Source organism: Stenella coeruleoalba, assembly GCF_951394435.1.
Source record: "Stenella coeruleoalba genome assembly, chromosome: 5".
NCBI classification, from domain to species: domain Eukaryota; kingdom Metazoa; phylum Chordata; class Mammalia; order Artiodactyla; family Delphinidae; genus Stenella; species Stenella coeruleoalba.
In genome coordinates, this window is record NC_137150.1 from 24,825,645 (window position 1) to 24,840,356 (window position 14,712).

A 14,712-nucleotide genomic window follows, 5' to 3' on the forward strand; every position below is an offset into this window, starting at 1 on the left:
GCTCCTGCTACATATATAAGAGAATGTACTTTGAAGTTTACTCATGAGTTAGTCCTTATATATAAAAAAGTTTAATGTTAATGAACAATACTTGTCATTTAAAAATTTTAGACAGTATAGAAATTTACAGAAAAGTTAAAGTTTTGGACCACTTCACATAGTTGGAGGAAAAAAAATAAAAGGATTAAACTGGATTATGACTTTGAATACAATTATGATCAAAATCAACACACACACAAAATCAAAACACATTTCACAGCAGGACATGCAGAAAAAGTTTTGCATTGATCATTTCTGAACCATGAAAAAGAATGAATTAGTCTTGTTTTAAAGAGACTTTCAGGAAACAATAATTTATTCATAAAATATCATCTTGAAAATGAACACACTCTTATCAGTATCGACTGGTAAATTAATTGTCAACAAATCCTAGCTAGTATGAACAGGATATTAAATTCATTAATGATTCATACAACTGTTTTGAGCATACAAATAATCTCTGGTTTTATACCCACTACATTTCAGAAATCTGTAAACTGTGAGGCATTCAATGTGTTTAATGTGGCAGAAAATCATAATAAATGTTTCATTATTTTATTTTGTTCAGTCCTTTTCCCATTAAGCATGCAAACACTGTCATAACCATCTTGGGTTTCACTTCCACGAGGTCATCAGGTAAGGCATATATCCGGGCACCGATCTTTCGAGCAACTGAAATGGCGTATCTTGAAAAGACAAGAAAAATATCTTGGTATTTGTTTTCACTTAATATATGTTAACAGAAGAATGAAACATTTTGACAAGGTTAACTTTACAAAAAAGTTGTTTTTGAGTCTTTAAATCATATTTCTCACATAAATTGTACTTAAAAATGTGAATTTTAAGGACATCATAGCCTCACCTGCAAGGATTAAGAACAAAAGAGCCACTATGTTCTAATATAAACCATAAAGGCTTACTTAGCATTGTTCAGCTTGTCCTCATTAGAAAGGTCTTCTCTCTTGATCATTTCTTGACGAACTGCATTTGGTGCAATGGCATCTATTAAATCCAAGACAGGTAAACTAGTGGTAATAGATTTGTCCTAGAAAAGAAAGAATAGATGAACATTCATAAACATCTTTTGTAAATGTCAGACCAGAAGATTATAACCATATAACTAAAAGCAATTTATAAATTTTCATTATACTTAACATTCAGCTATTCTTCAACCAACACACATCACAAACCATTTAAAATATGCTTTTCCTTTCATCCTTACAGAGCTTACAGTATAGAGGATTGTCATCATACCTGGAATAAGGTTTGTGGATCTGACAATTCCTAAAGTATGCTAACTACAGTATCCATTCTGTAAAAAATAAACAACTTTTGAAAGGGAATAGGAGATAAATTTTAAGTGAATAGTTTTGCAAATTCTAGTAATATTCTTTTTCTTAGACCATGGACTCCTAAGCCTTCACTTAATATTTTTCAGAAAGAAAAATTAAAATAATAGTGGAAAGGAACTAATATTTATAAAGGCATTATTCTTGTTGCTTTACGTGTTGAGTTTGTTTAATCCTAACAGCCTGGTAATAAAGAAATTATAATCTCTCCTTTTAAAATGAAGAACATGAAGGTCAGAAAGCTCAAAAGAGCTGTTCAGGGCTTCCCTGGTGGCGCAGTGGTTGAGAGTCCGCCTGCCGATGCAGGGGACACGGGTTCGTGCCCCGGTCTGGGAAGATCCCAAATGCCGCGGAGCGGCTGGGCCCGTGAGCCGTGGCCGCTGGGCCTGCGCGTCCGGAGCCTGTGCTCCGCAGCGGGAGAGGCCGCGGCAGTGAGAGGCCCGCGTACCGCAAAAAAAAAAAAAAGAGCTGTTCACACAACCACTACGTACAGAACCAGTATTTGAACCCATGACTGTCTGACTCTAAATGCCCAAGATTCTCTCCACTTTGGAAGTTACCTCCAAGGCAACTAAAAATGGACAACGAAATTCTAGTGGATAGAACACTGCTACTGAAGTCAGAAATCCTGGTCTGAATTGATTGTACAACTTACCAGCACTTGAACAAATTATTTGTTTTGTCTCTCAGGATGAATAGTAGCAAATGTCGCTTGCCTACCCAGAATCCACTCCTTACTACTTTCTCCATCCTACCAGAACCCACATGTTTGCTCCGTATCCATATATGGACGTGTGCTTCAAGGAAAATTAACCCCATCCACAGCTCCAAGAATGACCCTGAATTAGCGTAGACCATTTATTCTGCGGGTAAGGTGATAAACTTATTCTTTATATGTATAGAGCAATACAGTGAATAACAGATATACTAATATCTATGGCATTAAAATTTCATGGGGGAGGGGAATTTAGGAAGAAAATGTCTAAAAGACTCATTAGGCAAACAATAATGAAAAAAGGTTGGAAAAAATAGTCTAAAAAAGCCAAAGGGAGGAATCCCATCTGATTGCCACAGTGATTTATTTGGCAATCGCTAATTTAAATCACTAATTTAATTTAACTTAATTTAATTTAACGTGAGGCCCTTACTATCCAGGAAGAGCTATGGAAAGCTAGCAACACCCCCTCCTGACTGTGAATGAGAGGATGAAACCCCTGGCACAACCAGCAGCTATTCAATGAGCAAGAGGAAAACCAACTTTAGAGAAAACCACTTTAGATGGCAAAGCAGAGATGATCAAAACCTGATTGACATTCTTCAATTACTGGCTCAACCAATCCTAATGTCTACCCCACCTCTGGATCTTTGCTATTGTTCTGTGCCTTTACTTTTGGTTTAAATCACGTTTTCTGTTACTTGAAGCCAAAAGCACCCATTCCTAATCACTACAATCGAACTGTCACAGGATTCTTGGGAATATTAAGATAAGTGACGACATCTAGTACAGTTCCTGGCCAAAAGTGGTTCTTTTTATTTTATTTTTTAAAATTTATTTACTTATTTTTGGCTGCATTGGGTCTTTGCTGCGTGCGGGCTTTCTCTAGTTGTGGTGCGCGGGCTTCTCATTGTAGTGGCTTCTCTTGTTGCAGAGCACAGGCTCTAGGCACACGGGCTCAGTAGTTGTGGCTTGTGGGCTCTAGAGCGCAGGCTCAGTAGTTGTGGCGCATGGGCTTAGTTGCTCTGCGGCATGTGGGATCTTCCAGGACCAGGGCTCTAACCCGTGTCCCCTGCATTGGCAGGCAGATTCTTAACCACCGTGCCACCAGGGAAGCCCCCCAAATGCGGTTCTTAATAAATGTTTGATAAAACAATTTGAAGCCATGTGAAGAGTACAAAGTTCTTTTTTGGGGCCATGATCTAGTACATTTATTAATTTTAGAAAAATTTATATTCTTCATTTTCAGGAATGTTCATTTTATGAAACAGATTTTGGGGGGGGAAGTAGAAATAGAGGGATAAAAATAATTAGGGTCCTTAAGTCTATATGATGCTGGTAATCCAGATCTGGTTTGGGGGCATCTTTTCTATTTCTGAAAAACTCTCACACATACGTTCTCAGTGTGTAGCCTGCAGACCGCCTACATGAAAATCACCTGAGGTGCTTAGTAAAAGCACAAATTAATCCTTGCACTCAAAGTAATGTCAGATTATTTGTGGATGGGGCTAGGAATCTACATTTTTAATAAGCTTTCTAGAAGACTCTAATGTACACCGTTATACTTTCTAAAATGAAAGCTTAACATGCATGTCATTCTATAATAAATTAAAAATTTCTGTGTGCTTACTTTTCATATATTTCTATGGTGATTCACAATCAGACAAGTGGCTTAATTGTGCTATATTTTGATTAATTATTTGCATATTTATGAGGGTTTTTTTAAGTTTGAGGAAAATTGTTTTGTTTTTTTCAGCTTTATTGAGTTAAAATTGACAAATAAAATTGTAAGATACTTAACATGTACATCTTGATGATTTGATAAGATCCCTCCCATCTAATTAATACATCCATCACCCTCAGTTATGTATTTTGTGGTGTGTGGGTGTGTGTGTGTGAAAACATTTAAGTTCTACTCTCCTAGCAAATCTCAGTTATACAAAAGAGTGTTAACTATAGGCACCATGTTATATATTAGATTCTCAGACCTTATTCATCTGAAAGTTTATATCCTTTTATGGTATTTTAAATATTTCTTAACTTAGATTTAGGAAACAAGGATTTTCCCACCTATTTCCTTTGATTCACCTTGAGAAAAACTTTTACTGAGTTGAATGAAAAATTTAAGTTTCTAAAGATGATATTGGATCCCTTATCTTCCTGTTTCCAAAAAAACAGGCCTATCTTTCCAGCTCCCCTGATTTGCATATTATCAGTGAAAGACATTTTTACTGCAAAAAGGGCAGGGGTTATTGTAAAACCCTTGGTTTAGTATATAAATACATTTTCATAGTTTTTCTTTCACTTTCCTTAATCATATAGAAATTACTTAAGCAAAAAGAATTTCTAGAATATTAAAGATAACTAGTCTAGAGTTTGGCTTGATTTTCTTTTTTTTTTAATTAATTAATTAATTAAATTTATTTTTGGCTGCACTGCATCTTCGTTGATGCACGTGGGCTCTTCTCTAGTTGCGGCGAGCGGGGGCTACTCTTCGTTGTGGTGCGCAGGCTTATTGCTGTGGCTTCTCTTGTTGCGAAGCACGGGCTCTAGGTGCACAGGTTTCAGTAGTTGTCGCACACAGGCTCAGTAGTTGTGGCGCACAGGCCTAGTTGCTCCACTGCATGTGGGATCTTCCTGGGCCAGGGCTCGAACCTGTGTCTCCTGCACTGGCAGGTGGATTCTTAACCACTGAGCCCCCAGGGAAGCCCTTGATTTTCAAGTTAGTGTGTTGTACCGTCTCTTCTCTTAATTTGATATATATTACTAGTAGGACATTCCATTCCATTGTTCTTCCTGTCATTTTTGAAAATAAATTTGAGTGCTTTATGAATCATCCACAAATGCACAGTGTTGTGGCCGCCAAAACTCCCTAAAAAAATCACAACAGGAACCTCTCCACAATGCCCTTATATATTGGCAGGACCAGCAGTGTAGTGTAGTAAGCTCCATTTATTGACCCCTTAATGTGTGCCAGGTATGACTGAGCTATTTACATGTGTTAACTTATTTAGCTTGACAACAGACCCAGAAGATAGATACTATTAATACCTCCCTTTTAAATATGGGGAAACTCAGGCATAGGGAAATTAATAATTTGCCCAAGGTTACATAGATAACTAAATGTGAGCCAGAGGTAAAATCAGTTTTATTCATCAAGAGATGTAACCCAGCTATTAGTATAAACTGCTAAGATTTCTGGAAAACACATGCCCTCGTCACATGCTCCCTATTCTCCTTAGCTGATTTCTATAGCACTGCTAACACCCCATACTGTGATTCATGTTTTCTTATTTGCCTCCTTTCCTAAACAGTGAGCTCTTTGAGGGCATTCTGTAGTCACAGCACCTAGCAAAGTACCTGACACGGAGTAAGCTTTGAATATTTATGGAATGAATGCGCAGTATGTCACATAGCTAAGAAGTGGCTAAGCCTGTGTCAAACCCGGGGCCATACAACTCCATAGCTTGGCTTTCAACCTGCAGTTAGATCTGGATATGAAATCCAGCTTTCTGCTTAATAGTTGATGACAGTGGACAAGTTATTTAACTTTTCTAATGCTCACCTTTTTGCTTATAGAGTTGAGAGAATTAAAAGAAACAACAATGTGTAAAATGCTTAGCATAATGACACATATAGGACTCAATAAATGGTAATTATGATTATTGTTATTAGCTGATATACCACCTCCTCATCTTCTTGGTGAGGAAAAATTACTTTGCAACTAAAACAGGTAAATTTGTCTTTTCTAAAATTTCTGGGTACAACACTGCCTTGATTATGATTAATAGGTTCTTACTAGTACCACTTATCATAGCTTTCAAATATAACACACTGAGTTGGAAAAAACCTCCCCAGCCCAACTATTTTTTAGCATGCACTGCTATATTTCTTATTTATATTCTGTTTAAAGGTTTTATTATCAAGCATATATACATGCTAAGCACTTGTGCAATTTGTTTCTACCACCTCAGTTCTAGTAAAACCAGTCTCAAGTCTGCTTTTCTCTGTGAGCTCTCTCCCTTAAATGGGTTGTGTACTCCCATTTTTCAACTCTCTCTTCTATTCAACTGATCACCAAGCTTGTAATCCTAGTTTTAATGTCTCTTTTCATGCAACTCTTCATTTCCTAAAAATTACCTCAAATTCAATAACCTTAAAACTGAATTCATTGCCTTTTTAGAAAGCAGCTGCACCTCAGACAGCCCCATTTTTGTTATCAGTTTTCCAGTTACCCAGGCCCCAAACATCCAGTTTTAACTCCTCTCTCTTTCCTGCGCTTCCCTAAGTCAAGAAGCCAAACCCTACCTGTTCTTTTGCAAATGACTATCCATTCTTAAAGTTCCCAGTGCCCATCTGCATCACCCCCCCAGGACCCTTATTACCTCACACCTTGAGTTCTGCCTCAGCGCTTTCCTCGCACTTACACCACTCTCGCTCCAACCGGTCCTGCCCCCTACCTTCAGAACAGTATTCCTATGCTTACGTTACTCCCCTTACCAGTATCCTTTTTAAGGCCAGATTCCTCCACAGTCTTGGCCCAGCCTACATCTTGCACTATATCCCTTAGGAACAATCCTGTCTAGCCAGACTATTTCTCCTAACCTTCTCAGACTTGCCTTTATTCAAGGTGGACCCCTTCTAGTTTATTACTACCCTCTTGTTCTCCACCAATTCAAATCCTGCCTCCATCTCTGATGCTCAAATAAAGTCCAACTGTCTCCACTAACCATTCAGTGGAAATGATCAGTTAGATTTTTCCATAATATTAGTTGTATTATTTCTTTGGATTTTAACATTTACCCTGTAGGATTGTTACCTTCTCAGTTATACAAATTTTGTCTTTGAAGTAAATGGCAAACACTCTGAGAGCCAAAATAATTTCTTACATCTTTTTCTTTACCAAAAATGTTACTTAATAGTTAGAGCTCAATAAATATTTATTAATGTGCTTCTAAATATTTTCTCATTGTATTTACTTTAATGATATACATGCTTGTTATTTTTCACAAATTAATGTACAAATGTATATAATTTCAGTATAACAATTTTAAAGAGTAACTGTCAATTAGAGAGTTTTATATGTCCCCTTTCCCGTTTTACATTTTAAGTTGTGTTTTATATCTAAAATATATAAAGACAAATCATGGACTAAAAATTCTTTTTTTAAAAAAAAATAAGCAACAACAAAAACTCAATGTCATTAGTTCCTTCCAAGATGGAAAAGAAAGAAACACAGTTGAACTAGGACTCAGGCAACATCTCTGCCAACATCCAGCTGTCCACTTTGGGGCTCAGTTTTTGGTAAAGAACAGAAGATTGAATTTATCAGTTTCTGACATTTCTTCTGCTCTACCATGTTGTCAAACATATATAGCAAAGGCAAAGAAGAAAATAAAGATGGTTAGGTAACTCTTGCGAGAGCTTAGGGTTTCATCTATTTGCACTCTTATTTCACTAAAAAAATACAAATTGATGGGTAATTTTTCACATATCATAATAAAATCACAAACACAAGGTTCACTGAATGAATGTGTACAAGCAGACATGCTTATTTGTAGCTAATATCAGCTTGCATGCAAAAGCAAAACACAATGGAAATGCATGAGAATTAGTCGGTATGTATGTGCAGACTACATTTTGAGTGCTTTATGAATCATCCACAAATGCTCAGAAGTGAGTGTTAAGTGTCATTATGAAGCCAGATGACAAGATTTTTTTTTTCCTACCAGTTTTCTCAATTCCCACTTGAATCGGTTTGGCTGGCTCTGTTATGCCTTGGAAATGATGTCAATACAATTCTGAGACTGCTGCTAGGGAGCACAAAACATTATAGGTCCTATATAAGCAATGTCTTTTTATCTTTCTTTTTTCATTTGACAATTGGATTTTTGGCTCAATTTCTTTTTTAAGATTAGATTACTGAAGTCCGATAATATTAACCTGCATTTATACTCAATAGGATAACCAATCAAAAATATAAGAATTCAAACTGAATATTTCTGGTTTACACATGCCAAATAATTAGTATGCCTAAGCTCATCAATTATGTGTTTCTGAGATACAACATTGATGTAATTCTAAACCTAAACCAATGTAATTCCCAATAAGAATTCCTTCTTAAACTTAGTTTCTTACCCCCCCCCCAATTTTTAAATAGCTTTTGATTACCTTGAAGCTGGAAATAAAAGTATTTTTGTTTGCACTTTTAAGAGTCTGATTGACCCATTCAATGATAATTGCATCATTTACTTTTTCACCCTCTCCAAGATCCGATAACACGTTCAACGTGTACCTGTAACAGAAGAGATGCATATTTAAGACTGAAAGGGGTAAAATTTGCTCTCACATCATTTATATCAATATTTAGATGAATATTTAAGAAATATTTCAGTTCTAATAAATATTTCTCATTTTAGTCTGGTAAACTCTAGTACAGAGCTTAGTAATCAGAAGCAAAAACTACTATATGGTACTTTTAAAAATTAAAACAACTCCTTACAAAGCAGTGTTTCAGAGGCATTAATAAAAGTAATTGTGTTTCTAGAGACTGACCCACTTTTAAAACAAAATATAATTTGTAAAAAATTTATTATCAACAATAAATCATTTAAAAATTAATATATTTCACATTGTATGTTTCTTCTGTGTTTGCTATTCTTCAAAAATAGCTAAAGTTTTAGTTCAGTGACTTGTTGAAGGAGACTGACAGTGATGTCACAAACAAACCAGCCTTTACCTTCTCATCAGCTGCCACACCAATGCCAGAGTAAGTGTGGAATTCCCTTCATTTAAGTCCTGCCCAGCAATGCCAACCAAGGAGAATTTGGCCTTATTCTTCCCAAGTTCCACTGCATAGTTACAGTTTTCGATCTGTAAATAATAGTAAAGTTTTGGTATAAAACAGATTTTTTAATATATTTCTTAAATATGCCAGCCTAGTTCAGTCATCTGAAAAATAATTATGACACTGAAAATTTGTATGACAGAATTTCATCTCCTAATAACCAGTGAAATTAAGGAAATAACTATTCCCATTTTATAGTTGAACATATCAAAGCACTGAGGGGTTAAGCTAGATAGAGAAACAACTGGCTGAAAAGTTTAAAGATCCTCTCTTACTCTAAAAAGTCTTGACTGTCCAAGATTACACAGCTGATTAGTGGCAAATCTGAAAAACCCAGTTTTCTGCATTCCATCAATAGAGGTAATCAATGTTGTTTTGTCTACATTTAAAATTAAGGAATAGAGAAATTGTTTCATTAAGAATCTAACTTCATCTCCAATATTCTAGATCTCACTCATCCTTTAAAATTAAGCTTTTAGCCAATTTTCTTCATCAAAGGATTAAGCTTAACTGTATCATCTGCAGCCCTTGATGAACTGCCAATCATGGTTATTTTATAATGCTTATGTACCATCTTATATTTAGCATTTTATGAACTTTCTTTTGCCAACCATACATAAGCTCCTTTTAAAGGGCAAAAACTATAAAGTGTACAAATCTGTATCATACTCTCCCCACCCCTAGCCCAGGACTCAGCACGGTGCCCTGTCTACAGTAAGAATCTGATGAATGAACACGAAGTAAATTATCTACCTAACTACTTCTTTCCAGTGGTATAAGTACAATTAAAAATTTTTTGTCTATCCTGGGCTCTACAGAAATTTATCATGCCCAGTCATCTAGTACTATACTTCTTACCTCAGAACATATATATATAAATGTGTGTATGTACATATATATACACACATACATATATATATTTACCTTTCCCCCAGTGAAATTGTAAGATCTCATAATATCACCAGTAATAAAAGGTGATTAAATATTTTTTTAGAATAAACATTTAGTTAAGAAAAACAGTATAACTGGTTTCTCCTGATTTTCTTTCCCAAGTTAGTTAAGGCCTCATTAAAAAACAAGTAAACCTGAGATACAAAGATACACTTCTTTCCAAGAAGAAAATATTTCCAGGAAAGGTGAGAAAAGGACCCCACAATAACAGAATTTGTACAAATTAATGGATACTGTACTTGCAAAAAGAGAATCCAAATTCCCAGAGGTCAGCCTGTTACAAATAAAAATGCAAGAAGATACTCTGAACCTGCTGTAATATCTGCCTGGTTCCCTTAATAAGTTAAATCAAATCTTTGATATGTATTCATTTTTTTTACATGCATGGGGATAATATTCCAAAATTCTCTTTCCTACTAGTCATTTAATATTATAGATTTAGTCTTCCAAATAGAAATATGCACATAATTTAAAAAATGAATTCCTAATTTATGGAAAATAGCAGAGCCCTGATTATGTAATAGTGTGAACAGGAGAGATAAAAACCAGCATATTGTCCACTGCCACTCATTTTAACAGGACAATTTTCTAGCAAATTGTAATAACCACTCATGTAAAATGTGTTTCAATGAAGGGCCATCTGTTTTATGGTTAGTGTGACCAAAGTTCCTGAGGGGAATGACGGTGAGAAAGGAGCTCAGGGTTAATAGTCTAGAGGGCTGAGATGATGTGACCAGCAATGAAAGAGAAACTGGAAATGGATGCTAGTGTTAAGGGAAAAGATATGTTCTACTTTTCGGCAACATTTGATTTCAAGTTTGGCAAAATACTTCTAAGATCTGGAGAGGTACCAAACTAGAGAAAGAGTAAGAAATTAGGTTCCTAGAGGTAACCATATTTATGGTAGTACTTAACACTCTAACAAGGGATCTGCTCCCTGAGGATGTAAATACAGAAAGTTAAGAGCATTAGGCCAAGAACTGAGCCTTGGAAATTCCTAGAGTTGTCGGGCTAAAAGTTTAAGACCCTGTGAAAGGTAAGAATGAATACAAAGCACGAAAAAATTGCAGAATATAGTCTCATAGAATTAATGGAAGAAATGATTACCAAGCACTTCAAAAGTGAGGCTTAGATCATTTGGAAAATGAGAAAAATTACATAATGGGATACAGAGTTCCAAGACAAAAGAAATGCTGAAGACATAATGAAGAAAGACTATTCACGTGGTGCAGCTTTGTGAACTTTACAAATGAAGCAAGTGACATCCGCTGATGAATGCCCGAAGTCCATAAAATAATTGCCTGGATACCATTTCATGAAAGTACTGCTGCTTTAATTTTAAAACATCTTGAACTTATTTCAGGCCTTGTGTTTCATTCTATAAATAGCTAGTATTTGCTGAAAGGAAGCATTCTACATATGATTGAGACATCTTATAATTAACGGAAAATTCCAGATATAATGAATGAGTGGTTCAGTTTTGTTTTCCTGTTACATGTAAATTGATACAGCCACTATGGAGAACAGTATGGAGGTTCCTTAAAAAACTAAAAATAGGGGCTTCCCTGGTGACGCAGTGGTTGAGAATCTGCCTGCTAATGCAGGGAACACAAGTTCGAGCCCTGGTCTGGGAGGATGCCACATGCCGCGGAGCAACTAGGCCCGTGAGCCACAACTACTGAGCCTGCGCGTCTGGAGCCTGTGCTCTGCAACAGGAGAGGCCGCGATAGTGAGAGGTCCGCACACTGCGATGAAGAGTGGCCCCTGCTTGCCGCAACTAGAGAAAGCCCTCTTACAGAAACGAAGACCCAACACAGCCCTAAATAAATTAATTAATTAATTAATTTTAAAAAAAATAGAAATACCATACGATCCAGCAATCCCACTACTGGGTATATACCCTGAGAAAACCATAATTCAAAAAGAGCCATACAGGGCTTCCCTGGTGGCGCAGAGGTTGAGAGTCCACCTGCCGATGCAGGGGACACGGGTTCGTGCCCCGGTCCGGGAAGATCCCACATGCCGCGGAGCGGCTTGGCCCGTGAGCCATGGCCGCTGAGCCTGCGCGTCCGGAGCCTGTGCTCCGCAATAGGAGAGGCCAGAACAGTGAGAGGCCCGCATAACGCAAAAAAAAAAAAAAAAAAAAAAAAGTCATACACAGGGAGATCAGCTCAGTGCTTTGCGACCACCTAGAGGGGTGGGATAGGGAGGGTGGGAGGGAGACGCAAGAGGGAGGAGATATGGGGATACCGGTATATGTATAGCTGATTAGCTTTGTTATAGAGCAGAAACTAACACACCACCGTAAAGCAGTTATACTCCAATAAAGACGTTAAAAAAAAAAACAAACCTATGTGAAATTAGCTAACGAAATTTCCTGAATTCTACTCCCCTGAGAATTATGGGCATATCAAATAAAATATAAAACGTAGACAGTCCAACCACTAGAAATACTGAAAAATATGAATATATATATAAATCTCTTGTAATAATACTAGCCACTTAATTACTTTTAATATTATGATGCCTTTCTTTTCTGTCATTCTTTCAAGAAAACAGGGCTTTTTAAAAAATCTCGAAGCCTATAAATACATACATATTCTAGGGATCTGGAGGATCCCTAGATCCCTTTGTATGAAGTCCTTTTGGAATGCGTGTGTATGCGCATGCGTGTGTGCATGTGTGTGCATGTGCGTTTTAAACAAATTAGATTCATATGTATATATACAATTTTGTATCCTCATTTCCATGTCACTATTACTAAAACACTAAAAACGCTATTTTTTAATTTATACATTTTACTTCATTTTATGGGTGTATCCCAATTTATTACCCCTTTGTTGAACAACTAAGTTGTTTTCTTTTTTTTTGTTCTATAAACATTGCTATGGTGAGCATTTTGGCACACAACTTCTTGTCTGACTTTCTGATTATTTCATCAGGATAGATAATAAGTGAAATTATTAAGTCAAAGGACTTTTTGAAGATTATTGATATGTATTACTAAACTGTTCTAGAAAGGTTACACGAATGAACACTCCCTCTAACACTGAATGCAGTGCAATCCAATTGTTTATTTTAAATTGCATTTCTTTATTGTGGGTGAAAAGTTTTTCATGTGTATATTATCCATCATTATTTCTTTTTCTGTGATTTTTTCACTCATATTGTTCACTCTCCCATTTTGCTATTACAATTTTAGTAATAGTAATCTAGCTTTAGTAATTGACTCATATGAACTATTTATACATTAAGGATATTAACCATTTGTCATTTTGTTGCAAATGTTTCCAAGTTTGTTTTTATTTGCTTTTTAATTTTGTTTATGGTGTTTATTTTTGCATACAGAAGTTTTAAATTTATATGTATCTACTGTATCAATTTTTTCCTTTGTAATTTATCACTCTAAGAGTAGATTATCACTCACTTCTATTTTCTTAAAGTTTTATTAAACATTTACCCCTTTACTTTCATTCCATTGGAATTTATTTTGGTGGATGACACATGGTGAAAATTACTTTTTTCCCTAACAAAATAGTTAACCAGTTGTTCTGATATCATGTTTTGGACGATCCTTTCTTTTCCTACTGAATTTAGTAAGCACCTTGTCATATATTAAGTTCTTATATTCTACGATAGGTTTCTAGGCTACTCTATTTCATTCTATTCTTATATACCTATTAAACTATTTCAATTACTTCAGCTTTATAAGTTTTTTATATTTTCTCACAGCTCCTCCCTCAATATTCTTGGAAAATGTTCTTGATGATTTAGGCCTATTTCTTCTTCCAATGGAACTTTAGAATCACTTTATAAATCCCATCCCTCAACACACACAAACATACATACACACACACATACACACACACACGCCCACATATACATAAGAGGAGACTTCTTCTAATTCTAACTGGAATTATTTTCCATCTGTAAGTTGATTTGCAAGAATTTTATGATATTTAGTCTTTCTATCCGGGAATATGGTTATATTTCCATTTATTCCACTAGAGATAGTTATTAAGTCATATGACTGCAGGTTGATTTCATAGTAGCCATATTGATAAGTTATAACAATTTGAGCCCATTAATTTGTATTTTATATTTAAATTATACACATCATTTATTTTATTTTATTTTATTATTTTTTTGGCTGTGCTACACGGCTTACAGGATCTCAGTACCCCAACCAGGGACTGAATCCAGGCCACGGCAGTGAAAACCCAGAATCCTAACCACTGTGCCACCAGGGAACTCCCATATACACATCATTTTAAATGAAAGGATAAAGTTAAATGAAAGATTCCATATATGTGCATTAGCATACAGTATTTGTTTTCCTCCTTCTGACTTACTTCACTCTGTATGACAGACTCTAGGTCCATCCACCTAATTACAAATAACTCAATTTTGTTCCTTTTTATGGCTGAGTAATATTCCATTGTATATATGTACCACATCTTCTTTATCCATTCATCTGTCGATGGACACTTAGGTTGCTTCCATGTCCTGGCTATTATAAATAGAGCTGCAATGAACACTGTGGTACATGTGTCTTTTTGAATTATGGTTTTCTCGGGGTATATGCCCAGTAGTGGGATTGCTGGGTCATATGGTAGTTCTATTTTTAGTTTTATAAGGAACCTCCATACTGTTCTCCATAGTGGCTGTATCAATTTACACTCCCACCAACAGTGCAGAAGGGTTCCCTTTTCTCCATATCCTCTCCAGTTAGTACTGATGAACCTAGTGGCAGGGCAGGAATAAAGACGCAGACGGAGAGAAAGGACTCGAGGACACAGTGGGGGAAGGGT

At 36.0% G+C, this 14,712-nt stretch overlaps 1 protein-coding gene across 1 annotated transcript in view; it reads right to left on the reverse strand.

Annotated features, from left to right (window-relative positions):
- Positions 1–252: 252 nt before the first annotated feature.
- Positions 253–14,712, reverse strand: part of PLS1 (plastin 1) — a 103,837-nt gene continuing 89,377 nt past the window's right edge. Inside the window, exons 13-16 of the mRNA XM_079922829.1 lie at positions 8,843–8,976; positions 8,275–8,398; positions 960–1,084; positions 253–725 (exon numbers count right to left, since the gene is read on the reverse strand). Of these exons, the coding sequence (XP_079778955.1) occupies positions 590–725; positions 960–1,084; positions 8,275–8,398; positions 8,843–8,976 (519 nt within the window). The 3' untranslated portion in view covers positions 253–589. The remainder of the gene's footprint in view (positions 726–959; positions 1,085–8,274; positions 8,399–8,842; positions 8,977–14,712) is intronic.